Below are 18,791 nucleotides of genomic sequence, written 5' to 3'. Positions count from 1 at the left end.
AAAACAACCCTCCACCACCACCCTCTGTCTTCTACCTTTGAGCCAGTTCTGTACCCAAATGGCTAGTTCTCCCTGTATTCCATGAGATCTAACCTTACTAACCAGTCTCCCATGGGGAACCTTGTCAAATGCCTTACTGAAGTCCATATATGTCACATCTACCGCTCTGCCCTCTTTGTTACTTCTTCAAAAAATTCAATCAAGTTTGAGAGACATAATTTCCCACACACAAAGCCAGGTTGACTATCCCGAATCAGTCCTTGCCTTTCCAAATACATGTACATCCTATCCCTCAGGATTCCCTCCAACAACTTGCCCACCACTGACATCAGGCTCACTGGTCTATAGTTCCCTGGCTTGTCCTTGCCACCCTTCTTAAACAGTGGCACCATGTTAGCCAACCTGCAGTCTTCTAACACCTCATCTGTGACTATAGATGATACAAATATCTCAGCAAGAGACCCAGCAATCACTTCCCTAGCTTCCCACAGAGTTCGAGGGTACACTTGATCAGGTCCTGGGGATTTATCCACCATTATCCGTTTGAGACATCCAGCACTTCCTCCTCTGTAATATGGACATTTTTCAAGGTGTCACCATCTATTTCCTTACATTCTATATCTTCCATATACTTTTCCACAGTAAATACTGAGCAAAATACTCGTTTAGTATCTCTCCCATTTCCTGCGGTTCCATACAAAGGCCGCCTTGCTAATCTTTGAGGGGCCCGATTCTTTCCCTGGTTACCCTTTTGTCCTCAATATATTTGTAAAAACCCTTTGGATTCTCCTTAATTGTATCCGCCAAAGCTACCTAATGTCCCCTTTTTGCCCTCCTGATTTCCCTCTTAAGTATACTCCTACTGCTTTTCTTCTCTTCTCAGGATTCACTCGATCTATCCAGTCTTTACCTGACATATGCTTCCTTCTTTTTCTTAACCAACCCTCAATTTCTTTAGTCATCCAGCATTGCCCATACCTACCAGCCTTTCCTTTCACACTAACAGGAATATACTTTCTCTGGATCCTCGTTATCTCACTTCTGAAGGCTTCCCATTTTCCAGCCGTCCCTTTACCTCCGAACATCTGCCCCCAGTCAGCTTTTGAAAGTTCTTGCCTAATACCGTCAAAATTGGCCTTTCTCCAATTTAGAACTTCAACTTTTAGATCTGGTCTATCCTTTTCCATCATTATTTTAAATCTAATAGAATTATGGTCGCTGGCACCAAAGTGCTCCACCACTGACACCTCAGTCACCTGCCCTGCCTTATTTCCCAAGAGTAGGTCAAGTTTTCTTGTATACACTTAACAAATTCCTCTCCATCTAAACCCTTCACACTAGGTCTGTCCCAGTCTATGTTTGAAAAGTTAAAATCCCCTACCATAACCCCCTATTATTCTTACAGATAGCTGAGATCTCCTAACAAATTTGTCTCTCAATTTCCCTCTGGCTATTCGAGGGCCTATTTTACAATCCCAAAAAAGTGATCATTCCTTTCTTATTTCTCAGTCCCACTCAAATAACTTCCCTGGATGTATTTCCAGATATATCCTCCCTCAGTATAGCTGTAATGCTATCCCTTATCAAAAACCACACTCCCTCCTCTCTTGCCTCCCTTCCATCCTTCTAAACTATTGTTTAGAAGAATGAGAGGAGACCTCATTGAAACATTTAAAAGTCTGACACAGCTGGGCAGACTGGATGCAGGGGTGATGTTTCCTCTGGTTAGGGTGCCCGGTACAAGTTACAGTTTCAGGATATTGAGTAGGCCATTTAGAACAAGACGAGCAGAAATTTCTTCACTCAAGGGTAATGAACCTATGAAATTCACTAGCACAAAAGGCTGAGGAAGTCAAATCACTGAACATGTTAAAAGAAATTTCTCAAGGCTATTCATAAGGGGAGACAGTTGGAGTATGGAGTTGGGATAGATGATCAACCATGATCATGTTGAATAATAGTTCCCGCCTCGGACTACTGTCTGTGTGGAGTTTGCACATTCTCCCCATGTCTGCGTGGGTTTCCTCCGGGTGCTCCGGTTTCCTCCCACAGTCCAAAGATGTGCAGGTCAGGTGAATTGGCCATGCTAAATTGCCCGTAGTGTTAGGTAAGTGGTAAATGTAGGGGTATGGGTGGGTTGCGCTTTGGCGGGTCGGTGTGGACTTGTTGGGCCGAAGGGCCTATTTCCACACTGTAATGTAATCTAATCTAAACAGCAGTTTAATGGGTCAAGTGACCGACTCCTGCTCCTGCTCCTATTTTCTGTATTTCCATAATAAAGGCAGTATACACACAGAGAAGTGAATACTCTTGTCAAAATTGTTCCTGGGTACAGCATCTTATAAATCTCAGATGAGTATTCATTCTCTATCATTCTCAGGACAACTGCTACAACCCTAACTCTAACTGTCCAACGTCAAGGTGATATGTAGCATATCCATGAAACAAAATTATATTTTTCACTTATTTCATAGCCTCACATGGCCATTTATGACTTTGGAAACAGAGTAAATACTTCACCGAAACATGCTCAGACTTTAACACAACAGATGGATGAAATAGCAAATTGAAAACAGAAGCATAACAATCAAGATTTACAGACAATACTGGTTAACTATTCAACTTCAGGATTTCCTTACTTAACCTTATTTGTACAGTAAGGCTGGGCCTTTTTTCACAGCAGCAGAGAAGGTTGAGGGGTGGCCTTATAGAGCTTTGTAAAATCATGAGAAGCATAGATAAGGTGTGAAGCAAATGGTCTCTTCCCTCGGATTTGGGGGAGGGTCCAAAAACTAAGGGAATTTGAGAGGAGAAAGTTTTAATAAGGGGCAACCTTTTCACAGAGGGTAGTTCATACATGGAATGAACTGCCAGAGGTAGTAGTAGATGCAGGTGCAGTTACAACATTCAAGACATTTGAATTGGTACATGAATAGGAAAGGTTTAGAGGGATATGGGTCAAACGCAGGCAAGACTAATTTAGTATGGAAAACCTGGTCAGCATGGATGAGTTGGACTGAAGGGTCTGCTTCTGTGATATATGACTTGTTAGCATCGGGAAGTATTAGTAACAATTTCCATAACCACGTGGCTTCATCAAAGTCCTGAGCAACTGTTCGTCTGGCTCTGACTGACTCCCTCCACAAATCTTGAGATCATTTGCACCAACTTCAATCAGAACAGACATCATTGCAACGTGCCAAAACCCACTTAAAATAGTCCCTAACAAAAACTGAAAGAACTGCAGATGCTGTAAATCAAACAAAAACAGAAATTACTGGAGAAGCTCAGCAGATCTGACATCTGTAGAGAGAAAACAAAGTTAATGTTTTGGGTCAAGTTCTGAGGAAGGGTCACTCAACCCCAAACTTTAAATCTGATTCTATCCACAGATGCTGGCAGATCTACTGAGCTTTTCTAAATATTTATTTTTGTTTAGAATAGTCTGTGTTACATTCCAAGCACATCCATAATTGTGCATCATCCGTTTTCCCTCATGCTGAATTCTTGACTGCACTTTAAATTGGCCCACATTTGATTAACATTATCTCAGAATACAGAGGTCATATACACAACTGAAATTTGCCATTAATTCTACTGAAAGTATCCACAACCTATTAGATGGTTAAATTAGAATTATTTCACCAATGTCATTTAATGACAGCAGTGTAATTTTGCTATAAATTAGTTTCCTGAAAAGGACCAGAGCTAATCAGAAGTAAAAAAAAAGTCCAGTATTTTATGCTCACAGTCCCTCAACACCATCCACTGAAGAAGTGATTTGAGTGTAACAGACAAAACAAACCTTTCAGTCATAATCATGTTGATGCATTGGCAATGTATTGAAAATTACAAGGGGACAAACACACAAGGCCAGGAAACATACAAAAGTGACTAATTAGAAGATTGGAGAGTAGGTATCATCAATAGAAATCTAAAACTCATCTTGGCTATGGAGATGATAGTAAACAAATGTGCATAGTAACATTTTTTCGAGACTAAGCAATTCTCTTAAAAACATTCTTTAAATCAGTTTTCATGTGAAGAAATTACTAAAGCTGTTAGCGTCTTCCTTTGGTTCAGGCATTTGTGACATTTACAAAATAAATGTTGCTCTTTACATAAGTAAGAACCTTAAAATTCAAATCTTTGTAGAGCACCTAAACAAAACTGAAGAAAACTATTACATAAATAACAAAGTTATGATTTATATTTTGCGGCCATTATATATTCCTATCCAAAGATAGGAATATTGTACTTGCCGTCCTTCACCTTAAAAAGAGATGACCTCACATTTCAAATTGATAAGTCCAAATATCCAATTTGCGAAAACATTTGCACTTTATCATATTTAGGAATGCTATCAAATAAAATTTCAAAAAGTGAAGATCTCAGTAAGAATATGAATCTGTTCGAATTAGTCAAGCTACCTGAAATTAATTGATAATTATCAAGTTAATTGGATTTTCAGAAGCTTCTACAAAGATTTTACCATGGTGTCTTTTAAAAGAACTTAAGCCTGATGATAAATTAATTAGCTGGATTGAAAAGTAGCTGATCAATAGAAGCAAATAAAAGATCTTCTGAAAAATAACTATCGTAGCTATAAACAGCTCCAGCTTTCTCTCTATTCTTGAGGGAAGATTAATTCTAATGTGTTCCAAGGAGTAATCAATTATTAGGTTATTAGCATTCAAAGTGATATTGACAAATTAAATTAGACATGCTAAGTAAATTAGGAATGACAAATTTGAATAAGAATACAAATATAAAATAATTATGCTGAAACACTCTTCATCTGGGAGGTTGGGAGTATTTTTTTTAAATACTCTATCAAGTGAGCCAGTAGGAAGACAACAAAAACTTTGAGGACTATGACTTACATTTAGGAATTGGGAAGAATTTGTAAATTTAAAATATATCAAAATGTCATTAAAACTTTATGAAGCACACAGAAATAGCTATTTTTAGATAAAACAACTTTTATAAATTACAGAATTACAAAGTACTGACTGTTAGTGATTACAGTCAATATTTGTTCCTCTTAAGTCTTTTCAATAAAATGTAATACTTACTACTGCTTCCATGTCTGTGATGCCAGGAGGAGCATAGACTGTCTGTACCATGAATTTGTGCTTGCTTTTCTCATTGGGATCATAGTCAAATGGCTGTAACATTACTGGGGAGGGAAAACAGAAGTGTTAGTTTTGAGAAAGTGCAGGGTTGGTTCTTAAATTCAACATTTAAAAATCATAACTGCATGGAGTGCACTCCTGCCGAGTTACTTTAAAATATTATTCAGGATAATTTCATGATAACTAAACTAGCTGCTGGTCCCGTTGTTGCCAGGAAGTCACCAGTCCGGATTCTTGTATTGATTTCCTAAGTCTATTCAAAAATGAGCCTCCATTCGTGCTGAGTCCACAATTAGCAAGCAGTCGACATGAACTGAAGCTTTGTGGGCAACTATAACCACTCATAGCTTAAATTCTCATTTTTTTGACTTGCATTAGATCATAGGGCCACAACATGTAAGTCATTCAGCCCATCAAGTTTGTTCCATTACTCAACAAGATCATGACAGATCTGACAATCCTCAGCTCCAAATCTTTGTCTTTATCTCCACTACCCTAGAGTCCCTGCTCAATTAAAAATCTAGGCTCAGCCTTCAACACACACTTCTCTCATTAACCTTTGAGAGAAGAAATTCCTCCTCATCTCAATGTTAAATGTGCAACCCCTGAGTTAATGCTCTCTGGTCCTAGATTCTTCCCCCAATGGGAAACAATCTCTCCACATCTAACTTGTCAAGTCCCCTACGAATCTTATACATTTTAATAAGGTCACCTCTTACTCTTCTAAATTCCATTGAGATCAGGCCAACCTACTCAAGCTCTGCTCATAAAGCAGTTCCTCCATATCGGGTATCAGCCTTGTGAACCTTCAGTGCACTGCTTCCAACGCATCTTTCCATTAATAAGGGGCCCAAAATTGTTAGCAGTGTTGCAGCTGTGGTCTGACTACAGCCTTATGTGGTTGTAGCAAAATCTCCTTATGTTTACACCCCATTCCTCTGAAATAATGATCAACATTCTATTGGTCTTCCCCGTTACCTGAATTTGAACTTTGTTATTCATGCATGAATGAGAACTCCCAAATCTCTTTGCTGCAGCTTTCTCCAATTAAATAATATTCTACCCTTTGCTTCCTGCCAAAGTGCATAATCTCATATTTTCCAACATTTCCAACAATCAATTGGCCAAATATTTGTCCATCTGCTTAAATTGTCTATATCTTTATGCAGACACTGTGTATTGTAATCAAGTAAACATTTGGAACTGGCACTGAAATTCAGTATTCGGGCTGGTTACACAGTGCCATCCAGTGGCAAGAACCAACTTTAAGACTAAAATATACATGAAACTGTTTTCTCGATCAAAACAAATGGTAAATATCTTAAAACATATATAGATGAGAAGGTCAGGTGAAGGTTTGCAGATATGCACAAATGCAACTTGATTATTTGGGTGAGTAACTGAAAATGTTTGAACAGACATCAAATCTCTTAGCAACTCTAATTGAAAAAGGCACATTTATCCAGATGTGCTTTTGGTAGTGGCAAATAGAAAATAAGAAATCTGCCATTTCTCCATAAAGCAGTGATTGATGCCATATATTCCAGCATTTTTCAGTTTCACTTAAGATTTCCACTTCCTTGCCATCAAGCTAGTAACTGCTATTTTCTCAATCACACATTTAGTGCTAGGAAAGTTTAATTACAATTCTGCATTCAGAAAGAACAATTTTAGCTTCTGCCAGATGGAATACTTGATATTTACACAAAAATTAAAAGCAAACTAATACTAACATTCCAAGTATTGGAGAGGTGAGAGTTTAAATTAGCAAACCAAAAGATTGGCCACAAAATATGAGGGCTGATCAGTATAAGTATTGGATGGACAAAATTTCAACTTGAGTTAATACCAATGAGAGGATGGAGAAAGAGGGGAATTCGGGAAGTTCACGTGCTCTTTTACAGATCTAAAGGAGATTATAAAATCACATGATCATAAACCATCAAATAACTATACTTGTCTTGCAAACATTGCTTTGAGGAGTGCTATCTAAAAGCCTTCAAATATCATAAAAGCTTCGGCACTGTCTATTGCTACTACCAATGTCTGTTATAATAATGATAGTTTAAAGTGTAAACCAACAGAGTTTGTGAGAATGGATCACAAGAATACTTGGATCATATTCAGAAAGCTAACAAGTGAGAAAATAGTGCTTTTTGTATTGTGACATTGAGACATTGTTTATGTTAAATCACACTGATTCAATAACATTCACTGGAAAAAGGGGTCTTTGGCACAGAGCATAGGGAAAATATCTATGGAAAACAGACTGTCTTATGAAAATAATTAAAGGCCATAATAATAATAAAACAATTTTACTGATGGTGGTCTGCTATAATCTGCATGGATTGAGCTATGAAATAAGGAAGTTTTTATAAAATTATAAGCACTCTACAGACCAATAAAAACAGGGGCGTTTGGGGATGACATCTGTTCCTAATTTAGAGCAATACATAATGTTTAATCAGGGCTATTACAAAATAGATTGAGATAACAAAGCTTTGTAGCCAACAAAAGAATGAAAGGCAAGGTACGTTTTAGGATAGCATCCAGGAAATTAAAGAAATATGAAAATACAAGAAAAGTTGTGAAATAATTTCTGCAAGTTCTCAATTTGAGCAACATTCAGCTGCTGTGTTCTTTGCCTAAGTATATAATCTCACATTTTCCCTCAATATACTCCATCTGCCAAATTTCTGTCCACTCCCTTAATCTGTCTCTATCACTCTTAAGACTTGACATCATCATCACCACTTGCCTTCCCACCTATTTTTGTTACTTGCAAATTTGGCAAAAATATATTCACTTTCTATATCCAAGTTCTTCATACATATAGTAATCAATTGTAGCCCCAGCACTCCACTAGTTACAGTTTGCCATCTTAAGTTCACCTTTTATGCCAACTCACTCTGTCTTCTATTACTTAGTGAATCCTGCATCCATGCTAATATACTACCTCAAAACCATGGATTCAATTCGGTTCAATGGAGTCAAAGACAAATGTGTTAACATTAAAATGCTAAATGTCTCCTAAATGATCACAAATTAACAGAAAGATCAACCCCTGGTGCCTTGCAGAATGCACCATCCTCTCATCACCTCTCATGTCTTTTGAAGGTTAACCAAACATGAGACTGGTGAGAAAATTAATCATTTCCAGTCAAGGAACTGCCCAAAATACAAATATACATCTTAAGTGTGATCACAATCTCTCTCATGGGAAAAAGAAAATGCCTCAAGGCCAAATAAAGAATGAGAGAGATTGGGGTTATTGATATTGATAGGAATGCTGCTACAGTAGGTTTGCTGTATTTGCACTTGCAAAAGACACTCAAAAAAGTTAAATTGTAAGATAAGAAACAATGCTGTGGGAGGCAGTATATCAGCACGGTAAAGAATTGGCTAACGAGCAGCAAACAGCAAGTGGGGCTTAGGGGTTGTTTTCGAGTTGGTGACCGGTGCCCAGTTGGGTCCCACAGGGATCAGTGCTGGGTCTGCAACGGTTTTCAATATTTATTCATGCCTTGGAGAAAGGAAACACATGTAGCCAAATTTGCAGACGACTCAATAATAGTTTACAAAAGGATACTGATAGATTAAGCAACTAGGTAGAAAAGTTGACAAAAATGGAGCATAATGTGGAAAGATGTCAAGATGTTCATTTTGGAAGGGAGAACAAAAGAACAGTATTATTTAAATGGAGAAAAACTGAAGAAAGCTGCAACAGAAGGGACAAGCTGGCACACAAGTCTAGCAGGTAATCAGGAATGCTACTGGAATATTGGCCCTTGTTTCAAGGCAGTTGAAGTATAAAAATATCAGTCTGGAGTACTATGAGCAGTCTGGCTCCCTTTATTTAAGGAAAGGTATCATTTCATGGACGTAATTCAGAGAAGGTTCAATAGGTTGATCCTTGGTACATGCAAAAGTCAAACAAAGGTTACAAGCAATGCTTAAACATGTTAGAATTTAGAAGAATGAGAGAGAATCTCATTGAAACATACAGGATTCTTAAAGAGCTTGACAGCTTAATTGCTTAAAGGATGTTTCCACTCAAGGGAGAGCCTAGGGTATCGTCTCAGAATGAAGGGAAGCTAATTTAAGAGTGAGAAGATGAATTTCTTCTCAGAGTGTTAAGTGTCTTTGGAACTCCTTGCCACAGAGAGCTGTGGGGGCAGATTCCTTGTGCATATTTAAGCCTGAGATAGATATATTCTTGATTAGTAGGGGAATCCAGGGTTACGAGGAAAGGACAGAAAAGTGAACATGAGGACTGCTGGATCAGCCATGGTCACATTGACTAATGGAGCAGGAACAAACAGCCAAATAGCTCACTCTTGTTTCTAGTTCCTATGACCCTATGAGTTGATACTAAGCACAGTACTAATAAATAGATGTGTTGCAGCTGTCGAGATTCCCAAGATAACTACATCCAAAACTATCCTTCAGATTCCCTAAACACAGCAACAATTTCCAATTCTTTTAGCCATCCACACGATCCAAGAATTTTTATTTGACATCATAAGCTAGGGAAGTGATTGTTGGGCCTCTTGCTGAGATATTTGTATCATAGATGATCACAGGTGAGGTGCCTGAAGACTGGAGGTTGGCTAATGTGGTGCCACTATTTAAGAAAGGTAGCAAGGGTATAGATCTCGATCCCCAGGAGGAGTGTCTCAGTTCCGCGATCTGTCAAATAATCAAAAGGAATGCGATCTGTTTCAGCAAGGTGCACAGTTTATTTCGACGACGGGCACAGATTTGTCCAGCAACAGACATTAACAGCTTCTGTGTTCCTTGGAGAAACTGCACGATTTCACTTAAAACATAGGCAATTTTTAAATATGTTTCTTAAGAAGCAGCCTTAATTACAGAATAAATCCAATAAAATGTAATGAATGATATAATGGACAGCAAGTTAACCCAATGATATTTTCTGAAAAATAAAAGTTGTTTACTACACATTTATCTGTTCCCACCTGCATTTCAAGGTTAACTAAAATAGTTAGTAATGTCCTATCTAGCTTATTTAATCCATGCTGTGAAGGGTCCATTGTTCTACTTTATCTTTAATTCAGGCTCAGCAATTCAGGAATGCAACCTGAAGCCATTTTGTGATGTTACTTTGTACTAAGAAGCCATTTTGTGGTTAATAAGAGCATGCATTAAATGGTTGCTCCTGACAATAGCCTAAATCCAGGTTTTAGATCCTCAAGGAGAAGCCAGGGAACAATAGACCATTGAGCCTGACATCAGTGGTGGGCAAGTTTTGGAGGGAATCCTGAGGGACAGGATGTACATGTATTTGGAAAGGCAAAGACTGATTAGGGATAGTCAACATGGCTTTGTCCGTGGGAAATCATGTCTCACAAACTTGATTGAGTTTTTTGAAGTAGAAACAAAGAGGATTGATGAGGGCAGAGCAGTGACATGATCTATATGAACTTCAGTAAGGCGTTTGACAAGGTTCCCATGGGAAACTGGTTAGCAAGGTTAGACCTCACTGAATACAGGGAGAACTAGCCATTTGGATACAGAACTGGCTCAAAGGTAGAAGACAGAGGGTGGTGGTGAAGGGTTGTTTTTCAGCCTGGAGGCCTGTGACCAGTGGAGTGCCACAATGATCGGTGCTGGGTCCACTACTTTTCGTCATTTATATAAATGATTTGGATGTGAACATAAGAGGTATAGTTAGTAAGTTTGCAGATGATATCCAAAATTGGAGGTGTAGTGGACAGCAAAAAGGTTACCTCAGATTACAACGGGGTCTTGATCAGATGGGGCAATGGGCTGAGGAATGGCAGATGGAATTTAATTTAGATAAATGTGAGGTGCTTAATTTTGGGAAAGCAAATCTTAGCAGGACTTATATACTTAATGGTAAAGTCCTAGGGAGTGTCACTGAACAAAGTGACCTTGGAGTGCAGGTTCATAGCTCCTTGAAAGTGGAGTCGCAGGTAGTGAAGGCGGTGTTTGGTATGCTTTCCTTTATTGGTCAGAGCATGGAGTACAGGAGTTGGGAGGTTATGTTGCAGCAGTAGAAGACATTGGTTAGGCCACTGTTGGAATATTGCGTGCAATTCTGGTCTCCTTCCTATCGGAAAGATGTTGTGAAACTTGTAAGGGTTCAGAAAAGATTTACAAGGATGTTGCCAGGGTTGGAGGATTTGAGCTATAGGGAGAGGTTGAATAGGCTGGGACTGTTTTCCCTGGAGTTTCACAGGTTGAGGGGTGACCTTATAGAGGTTTATAACATCATGAGGGACATGGACAGGATAAGTAGACAAAGTCTCTTCCCTAGGGTGGGGGAGTCTGGAACTAGAGGGCATAGGTTTAGGGTGAGAGGGGAAAGATATGAAAGAGACCCAAGGAGCAATTTTTTTCATGCAGAAGGTGGTACGTGCACGGAATGAGCTGCCAGAGGAAGTGGTGAATGCTAGTACTATTTTAACATTTAAAAGGCATCTGGATGGGTATATAAATAGGAAGGGTTTGGAGGGATATGGGCCAAATGCTGGTAGGTGGGACTAGATTGGGTTGGGCTATCTGGTCAGCATGGACGAGTTGGACCGAAGGATCTGATGCCGTGCTGTATGAATCTACCACGTTAATAAGCTGAAACAGTAATTATCTGCTTTTGCTCATAATTTGCATTAGTGATCAGCCTCAACTCCACTTCGGATTACTTCTATTGCTTAAATTAAACATTTGTTTCTTGGCAATAAGAAACAGTACATGACCAAAGTTTGGTCAATGCCACCTCTATTTTGTTACAGTTGAGACTTTCAGCATTCTCTGCTTTACTCAACATCACTTTTTTTATAGCAATTCTGCCAACAGAAATGTAAGTCACAAATATAGGACAGGTAATACAGCTCCAGAATCTGAAATATTCCAAATCTTTTCCTTTATTATTTAATGGAATGCAAAAGTTGCTGGCTCAACTAGTGAGTATTACCCATCACTCATAACCTCAGGAGGCGGTGGCACCTCCTCAAATGTTGGAGGTAGACCCACAATGCTCTTAAAGAGGGGAAACCCATAAATTTGACCCATTATCAAAATCCAATATAAGTCCAAGTCCGGATTGGAGGGTTATCAGCGGGTTTGCCCACACTTTTGCTGCCCTTGTCCTTTTAGGTGATAGAGGATAGTTTGGATAGTACTGTTGCAGAAGGCTTGGTGAGTTTCAGCAGTGCATTTTGTTGATGGTGCATACTGCTTCTACTGATTGTCGAAAGTGGAAGAGTGAATGTTAAATTAGGAGTGCCAATTTAAACAGCCTACATAGCCTGGATGGTTTGAGCTCAAGTGTTGCTGATTTGCACTCATCTAAACAAATGCAGAATGTTCCACCATACTCTTACCTTGTAAATCATTAAAAGTCTGGAATATAAAGCTAACTTACTGGTGACCAGTTGTCATAAAAACCCCATCAGGTTCACTGAGGTCCTTTTGAGATAGAAATCAAGTCTGGCCTTAATGTGACTCCAGAACCACTGCAATTTGTTTGATGGCCGTATCCCATGGAAGAAAAAAAATACAGAATCCGCCTCAAGAATATCATACTAAGGATTATAAATTGCAACATCAACATTGCTGGTGTTTGAGACAGGGTGCTACCACTTATCCTTCTATCTACTCTGTGAGATAATGGATCTCACAGCTCCTGGAGTAGTGTAACAAAACAAAATCAAGAGGTCAACAAAAATTTATTAAAATATCAATACCAGAGATGACATACCCCAGCATAAAGCTTTGCAGTTATTTTAATCAACCTGCTCCAACATGCAATGACACACCTTCCAGCAGGTGGGATTTGAACCCAAGCCTCCTTGCTTAAAAGGTGGGGGCATTACTGTTATACCACAAGAACACCCAGAACCCTCTTTTGTATATTAGGTATAATAGCCTACTTAAATAGTAATGGGTGAGGAGAAACCACTATTGATTCGGAAAGACAACAGGGCACTTGCCTTATCAACATAATGTAAGTTATTACATGATAGCAATAGGTACAAGTTATCAAAGTTTCCACTGAGATCTGTGCAGGTTGATTGTTTTGCTGTGCACAGCATCTGCTTCCAGGAACATGAAAAACACAAATATGCATTTTCATATAGATGGATTCCTTTTGGGGCGGCACAGTGGCTCAGTGGTTAACAAGGATGTGTCTCACAGCACCAGTGTTCCAGGTTCGGTTCCAGCCACAGGCAACTGTCTGTGTGGAGTGTGCATGTACTCCCAGTGTCTGCGTGGGTTTCCTCCTGGTGCTCCGGTTTCCTCCCACAGTCCAAAGATGTGCAGGTCAGGTGAATTCGCCATGCTAAAACTGCCCATGGTGTTAGGTGCATTAGTCAGAGGGAAATAGGTTTGGGTGGGTTACTCTTTGGAGGGTTGGTGTGGACTTGTTGGGCCGAAGGGCCTGTTTGCACACCGTAGGGAATCTAATCTAATCTTCCAGACGTTGCTGCTGCACACAGATCTTGAGGTTCATAGAGCAACAGGAAAAATTACAGTCATGGAGTCATACAGCTCAGAAACAGACCAGTTGGTCCCACATGTCCATGCCGACCAAACACCCCAATCTGATCTAGTCCCACTTGCCAGCATTTGTCTCATACCCCTCTAAATCCTTCCTATTCATATATCCATTCAAAAGCCTTTCAAATGTTGTAAATGTCCCCACTTCCACCACCACCACCATTTCTAGCAGCTTATTCCATACTCTGTGTGATAAAGTAACTGCTCAGGTTTTTTTCAACATTTCTGTCTCACCTTGAACCTCTAGTTTTGGGATCCCCCACCCGAGGAAAGAGAACTTGGCTATTTACCCTGTCCATGCTCATGATTTTATAAACCTGTGTAAGGTCACAGCTCAGCCTCTGTGGCTCCATGGAATAAAACCCCTGCTTATTCAGCCTCTCCTTATAATTCTCCAGTCCCAACAACATCCTTGTAATCTTTTCTGCACCCTTTTAAGTTAAACAACATCTTTCCGATACAACAGCAATCAGAATTGTATGCAGTATTCTAAAAGAGATCTCACCCATGCCCTGTACAGCCTCAACATAACATGCTAAATCCTATACTCAACATTCCAAGAATGTTGGTAACAATGACTATATAGGTATAACTACATAAAGTTGAAGATGATAGGTTTGCCTCCACTGAGACATCATGCTCAAATTGTATTCCATGCACAGGCTGTGCAATACCATTGTATGTCCAGATATGAATGAGCTTAATGCACTTTCAAAAATAAATTTTATAGAACCATTATCTTATTGTACAATAGTGAGTTGTCCTTGGGTGAGCTAAAGTTGGGGGTTCATGCTGGGGGTAAGAGGAAGGTCCGAAAACAAACTTGGAATCATATCATGCTGAAATATTTCCAAAGTCTCAATTGTAATGTTATCAAAAAATACAAATGCTGCAGCTGTTTAGGAAAAAGCACTAAGTTCACTTGTCGATGATTACTTCCCTAAAAAAAATTATAAATCATATTCCAGAGCACAATTAAGTGAATTTTCAGTTTATTAGGAGCGTTTTAACTACTTCAATTAGGTCTTATTGAGTGTTACTTTCATGTACAGCTGTCAATATACACAGAACAAACAAACAACTGACTCATTCATATCTTTCTGTAGCTTTGCAAATCTGCATGCAAGATTACTTTTACACACCCAGCTGAAATGATGGGCTATGGATTTCCTGAGTAAGCATTAATCATAACAGCCAATCCCAAGAGATTTTATGTATCAGTCATCTCTAAGAGATTGTGTCCAGTTGAAGAAATCTCACTCATCTGTAGTAACCACATTAGTGTTAAGTATTTATCATATGATTACATCTGCCAAGCTAATGCAAAAAACCAAAGTAACTGCACCAAATTAACCAGTTCAATCCCACAGGTCCATTCTTCCTGCAGTATTAGGTTCTATACACTGTGGCTAAATGTACAAGTCTCATTTGCTTCAGCCTTCTATACAAGTCGTTCTGCTCTACGTGCGTTTTGTTAATGCGAATTCACTATAATGCAATTGACGAATTGGGGACATGGTTTCTAAACCGCGAACTTCAAAAGTGTGTATGGATTATAATGGATCTCAGCCCCAGTGGTTTTAATGGTGCTGCTATTGCATCATTTTCTGAAAACATGGGATTGCACGAGAACAGAACTTCCGCATTATAGCAGAACCAACTGTATCTTCAATAGTCCAAAACACAAAATGAGAGAAAAGAAAACCACAAATCTAAAATTACCAGAAGGATGTATGAAACTCAGATAGAACAAAATATAGTGTGTGGGAGACAAGGTGAGAGTTACAAAAGATTTAAACTTCCATCAGCGATGCCACAGTAAATCAATTTATTTACAATAAACTAACGGAAAGCACAAGTCTCAGGGAAGTGTAGGAGACTAGCAGGCTGCAAATGTATGGGTTCCAAGGAAAACATTGCCAAGACTCTTTAGATATAAAACAATTACTCGCTGTGAGAGACAGACAGAACAGATCAGAGAGCCACAAGTTTAAAAAAAACTGATTCACAGAAAAGAGAAAGTGTTGAGAGAACTAATACAAAAAAGAATAACCAGGTGACCTCACAGGCCAGCAAGTTATTTAATAGAGCCAAGGTAGGGAATGAATTGCTGATGAGGTTTGGGGAGAGAGCAACAGAGCCAGCACGAACCTCAGGGAGCAAGATGAAAACAAAGCATCATTGGTCCAAACAAAGATAAGCAAATTATTAATAACAATATTAGCATAAAGGTTCAAAAGCATTAACTCAAATTAAAAGTTTAAATTTAATTCCGACTTTGATGAAAATAAGGGCCTAGAGATTTTCTTTCGCTTGTGGACTGGCAGTTCAGACCTACTACTTGTACTTCCTATATCACGTGGTAACCTCAGGGTACCAAACGTCGCTGGGAAACTCCACAAGTGGAAAGTTTCTCTTGCTCCAGCTCAGGAATTTTGAGCTCAAGGTTTGTTCAAGTCATTGTGCTTCAGGGAGGATGCATCCTTTGATGGTATTCCAAGAGGCAGCCAGCCACCTCACAGATTGTGAGATGAATAGCACTCCAAAAAGTGGAAAGAAGAAAGTACAGTCTTCAGAGTGTGGACGACTCTCAGATAGACATTCAGCATTGATGATTTCCTTTTAAATTTGTTTGTGGAATGTGACTGTCACTGATTAGCCAACATTTATGGTAAATCCCTGACTGTCCTGGAGACAGCGATGGTGAGCTACATTTGAGGGAAGGGGCACCCACAATGCTGCTAAAGAAGGGTATTACAGGATTGTTGGGTATGTCAACACCTTCAAGGATTGCAACCTGTACTATGACACCAATGAGCAAGGAAAGAACAGTAGTCAGGCAGACAGACAAATAAAAATCGAAAGAATGCAGATGCTGTAAATCAGAAACAAAAACAGAAAGTCCTGGAAAGGCTCAGCAGGTCTGACAGCATCTGTGAAGAGAAATCAGAGTTAACGGTTCAGTGACCCTTTCTTAGAACTCAAAATAGGCAGATATTTCTGTAACCACCTCAGAGTATCTCACAATGTGTTGTTGCCCTGGTGCTGGGCAAAGAACATCACAGAGAGGCTCTATAACATTCAGCAGGGGAAAGGGAGTGGATCAGAAGTTTGAAAGGGAGTGGATCAGAAGTTACATCAGCATCAACAACACAAGGTTGAGGGCAAGCAATTAAGTAATAGTAACAATTGCGAAGGGCCAAACTCCACACTCTACCCTCCCATCCACACTATGTGGACCAAAATATCTGGGGGAGAAGACGAGAGTGATCATTGCAAGAAGGTTTAGGCTAGCAATAGAGAAGACCAAGGAACATTTAATACATAGCTGAAAATTGGAAGGTGAACTTTAATGGGAGAGGGGGTACCTAGCTAGAGTAAAGTGATACCAGACACTGACAGGAAAAATTAAACAGAAGAATGAGAGATCTTTGAAAAAGGCACAGATGAGATACATTCCAATAAGAGTGAAATGGAACCAAGCCAGAGTTCCAAAGATGACATGCAGAAATAGAGACTATGGTGAAATGAAAATAAAGACTTTGTGAGATGCATGTTGGGTAAATTCTTCAAGTGAGAGTCAGGCCAAATACAATGTGGGGAGAGGAGAAATAGAAGTGGAAAATAAAACTGGCAAAGATTGAAAATAAGAACAGTTTGGCAGGAAACCCAACAAAGTATTGTTAGGGAGACAGTTGGGTTTATGAGCAAAAAAGATGACATATGCTTCACTGCAGAGCAGGGTTATTATACTTGATTAATAATTTTTAATATTGTTTAGAAAGGAAGAGGATGCTGACAAAATCTCTCAAGTGGGAATACTAAGATCATGGATGGAGTGCAAATCAATAGGTGGGACAGATTGGACCTTAAGAGTAAATTGATACAGGCTTAAGAGAAACTATTCTTATTTGGGAGATGGTGCAGTAAACTATTACTGTGGGTATATAGTTGCAAATTTCATGAAGGCAACTGGTGGAATTTAAATTTGGTTAATTAAAAATCTGGAATTGAAAGCAAGTGGCGGCACAGTGGCTCAATGGTAAGCACTGCTTGCAACAGCACCAGGGTCCCAGGTTTGATTCCAGCCTTGGGTGACTGCCTGTGTGGAATTTGCACATTCTCCCCATGTCTGTGTGGGTTTCCTCCGGGTGCTCCGGTTTCCTCCCACAGTCCAAAGATGTGCAGGTCAGGTGAATTGGCCATGCTAAATTGCCCAGTGTTAGGTGCATCATTCAGAGGGAAATGGGTCTGGATGGGTTACTCTTCGGACAGTCGGTGTGGACTGAGTGGGCCAAAGGGCCTGCTTCCACACTGTAGGGAACCAAATCTAATCAAGTCTCAGTAATGCTCACCATGAAAATATCATCAATTGTCATAAAATCCAATTTGATCCACTTATGTCTTTCGGGAAGCAAATCTGTCATACTTGCTTGGTCTGGCTATACAGCAATGTAACTGACACTTAAACAGTCTCTGAAATGGTTTAGCAAGGCACTCAGTTCAAGAGCAATTAAAAATGGGAAAAATATGCTGGCCTTGACAATAACACCCATATTACACGAAAGGGCGAAGAGATACAGTATTATTCCTTTGGGGCATATGCTGGAGAGGAAATGAGGAATAACGACATAGGAAATGAAAATGACCTGCAAGGCATCCCCTTCAAAGGTGATGGAAGTGTCACCCTGTTTCCCTCCTCAGTCAAAGCAAAACACTCAGAGACACAGTAGTGCTTTACCTCCTTCACCTTTATTCCGTGCCCTGGAGGGAGAGACGATTGCCCATGTACACAGAGACAGGAGTTCACTGTCTTCTCTGGAACAGCGGTTTCTTCATGAATTATATAGTCATTTTACAGGGAGGAGCATCCAGATAAGACAACATACATATTGATTGGGTGATTGTAACAATCAGCGAGTGTCAATAGTAAAGATTAAGCCATCTGCTATTGCACAATGAATAACTGACTTCACACAATGAATACTTTTCACCTTGTTAAACTGACCTCACATACTGAATACTTCCAATATTGTTAAATGGCTCTACATAATGACTACTTTTCTACCTTGTTAACCCATTCCCCTTGCCTCCACCACCCCATTGTTAACT

The 18,791-nt window shown here is 39.5% G+C and overlaps 1 protein-coding gene across 2 annotated transcripts in view; it reads right to left on the bottom strand.

Moving 5' to 3' along the window:
* Positions 1-18,791, bottom strand: part of LOC122548868 (vesicle-associated membrane protein-associated protein A) — an 82,264-nt gene that overhangs the window by 19,179 nt on the left and 44,294 nt on the right. For both annotated transcript variants that reach the window (XM_043687757.2, XM_043687756.2), the window contains exon 3: positions 5,076-5,179. In XM_043687757.2, coding sequence (XP_043543692.1) covers positions 5,076-5,179 — 104 coding nt within the window. The remainder of the gene's footprint in view (positions 1-5,075; positions 5,180-18,791) is intronic.

The sequence above is a fragment of the Chiloscyllium plagiosum genome, unplaced genomic scaffold (assembly GCF_037043375.1).
Source record: "Chiloscyllium plagiosum isolate Xiang-an unplaced genomic scaffold, Cpla_swu_hap1 HiC_scaffold_4, whole genome shotgun sequence".
NCBI lineage: Eukaryota > Metazoa > Chordata > Chondrichthyes > Orectolobiformes > Hemiscylliidae > Chiloscyllium > Chiloscyllium plagiosum.
Note: the sequence above shows the minus strand (reverse complement) of the source record. Positions and strands in the feature narration are given on the sequence as shown.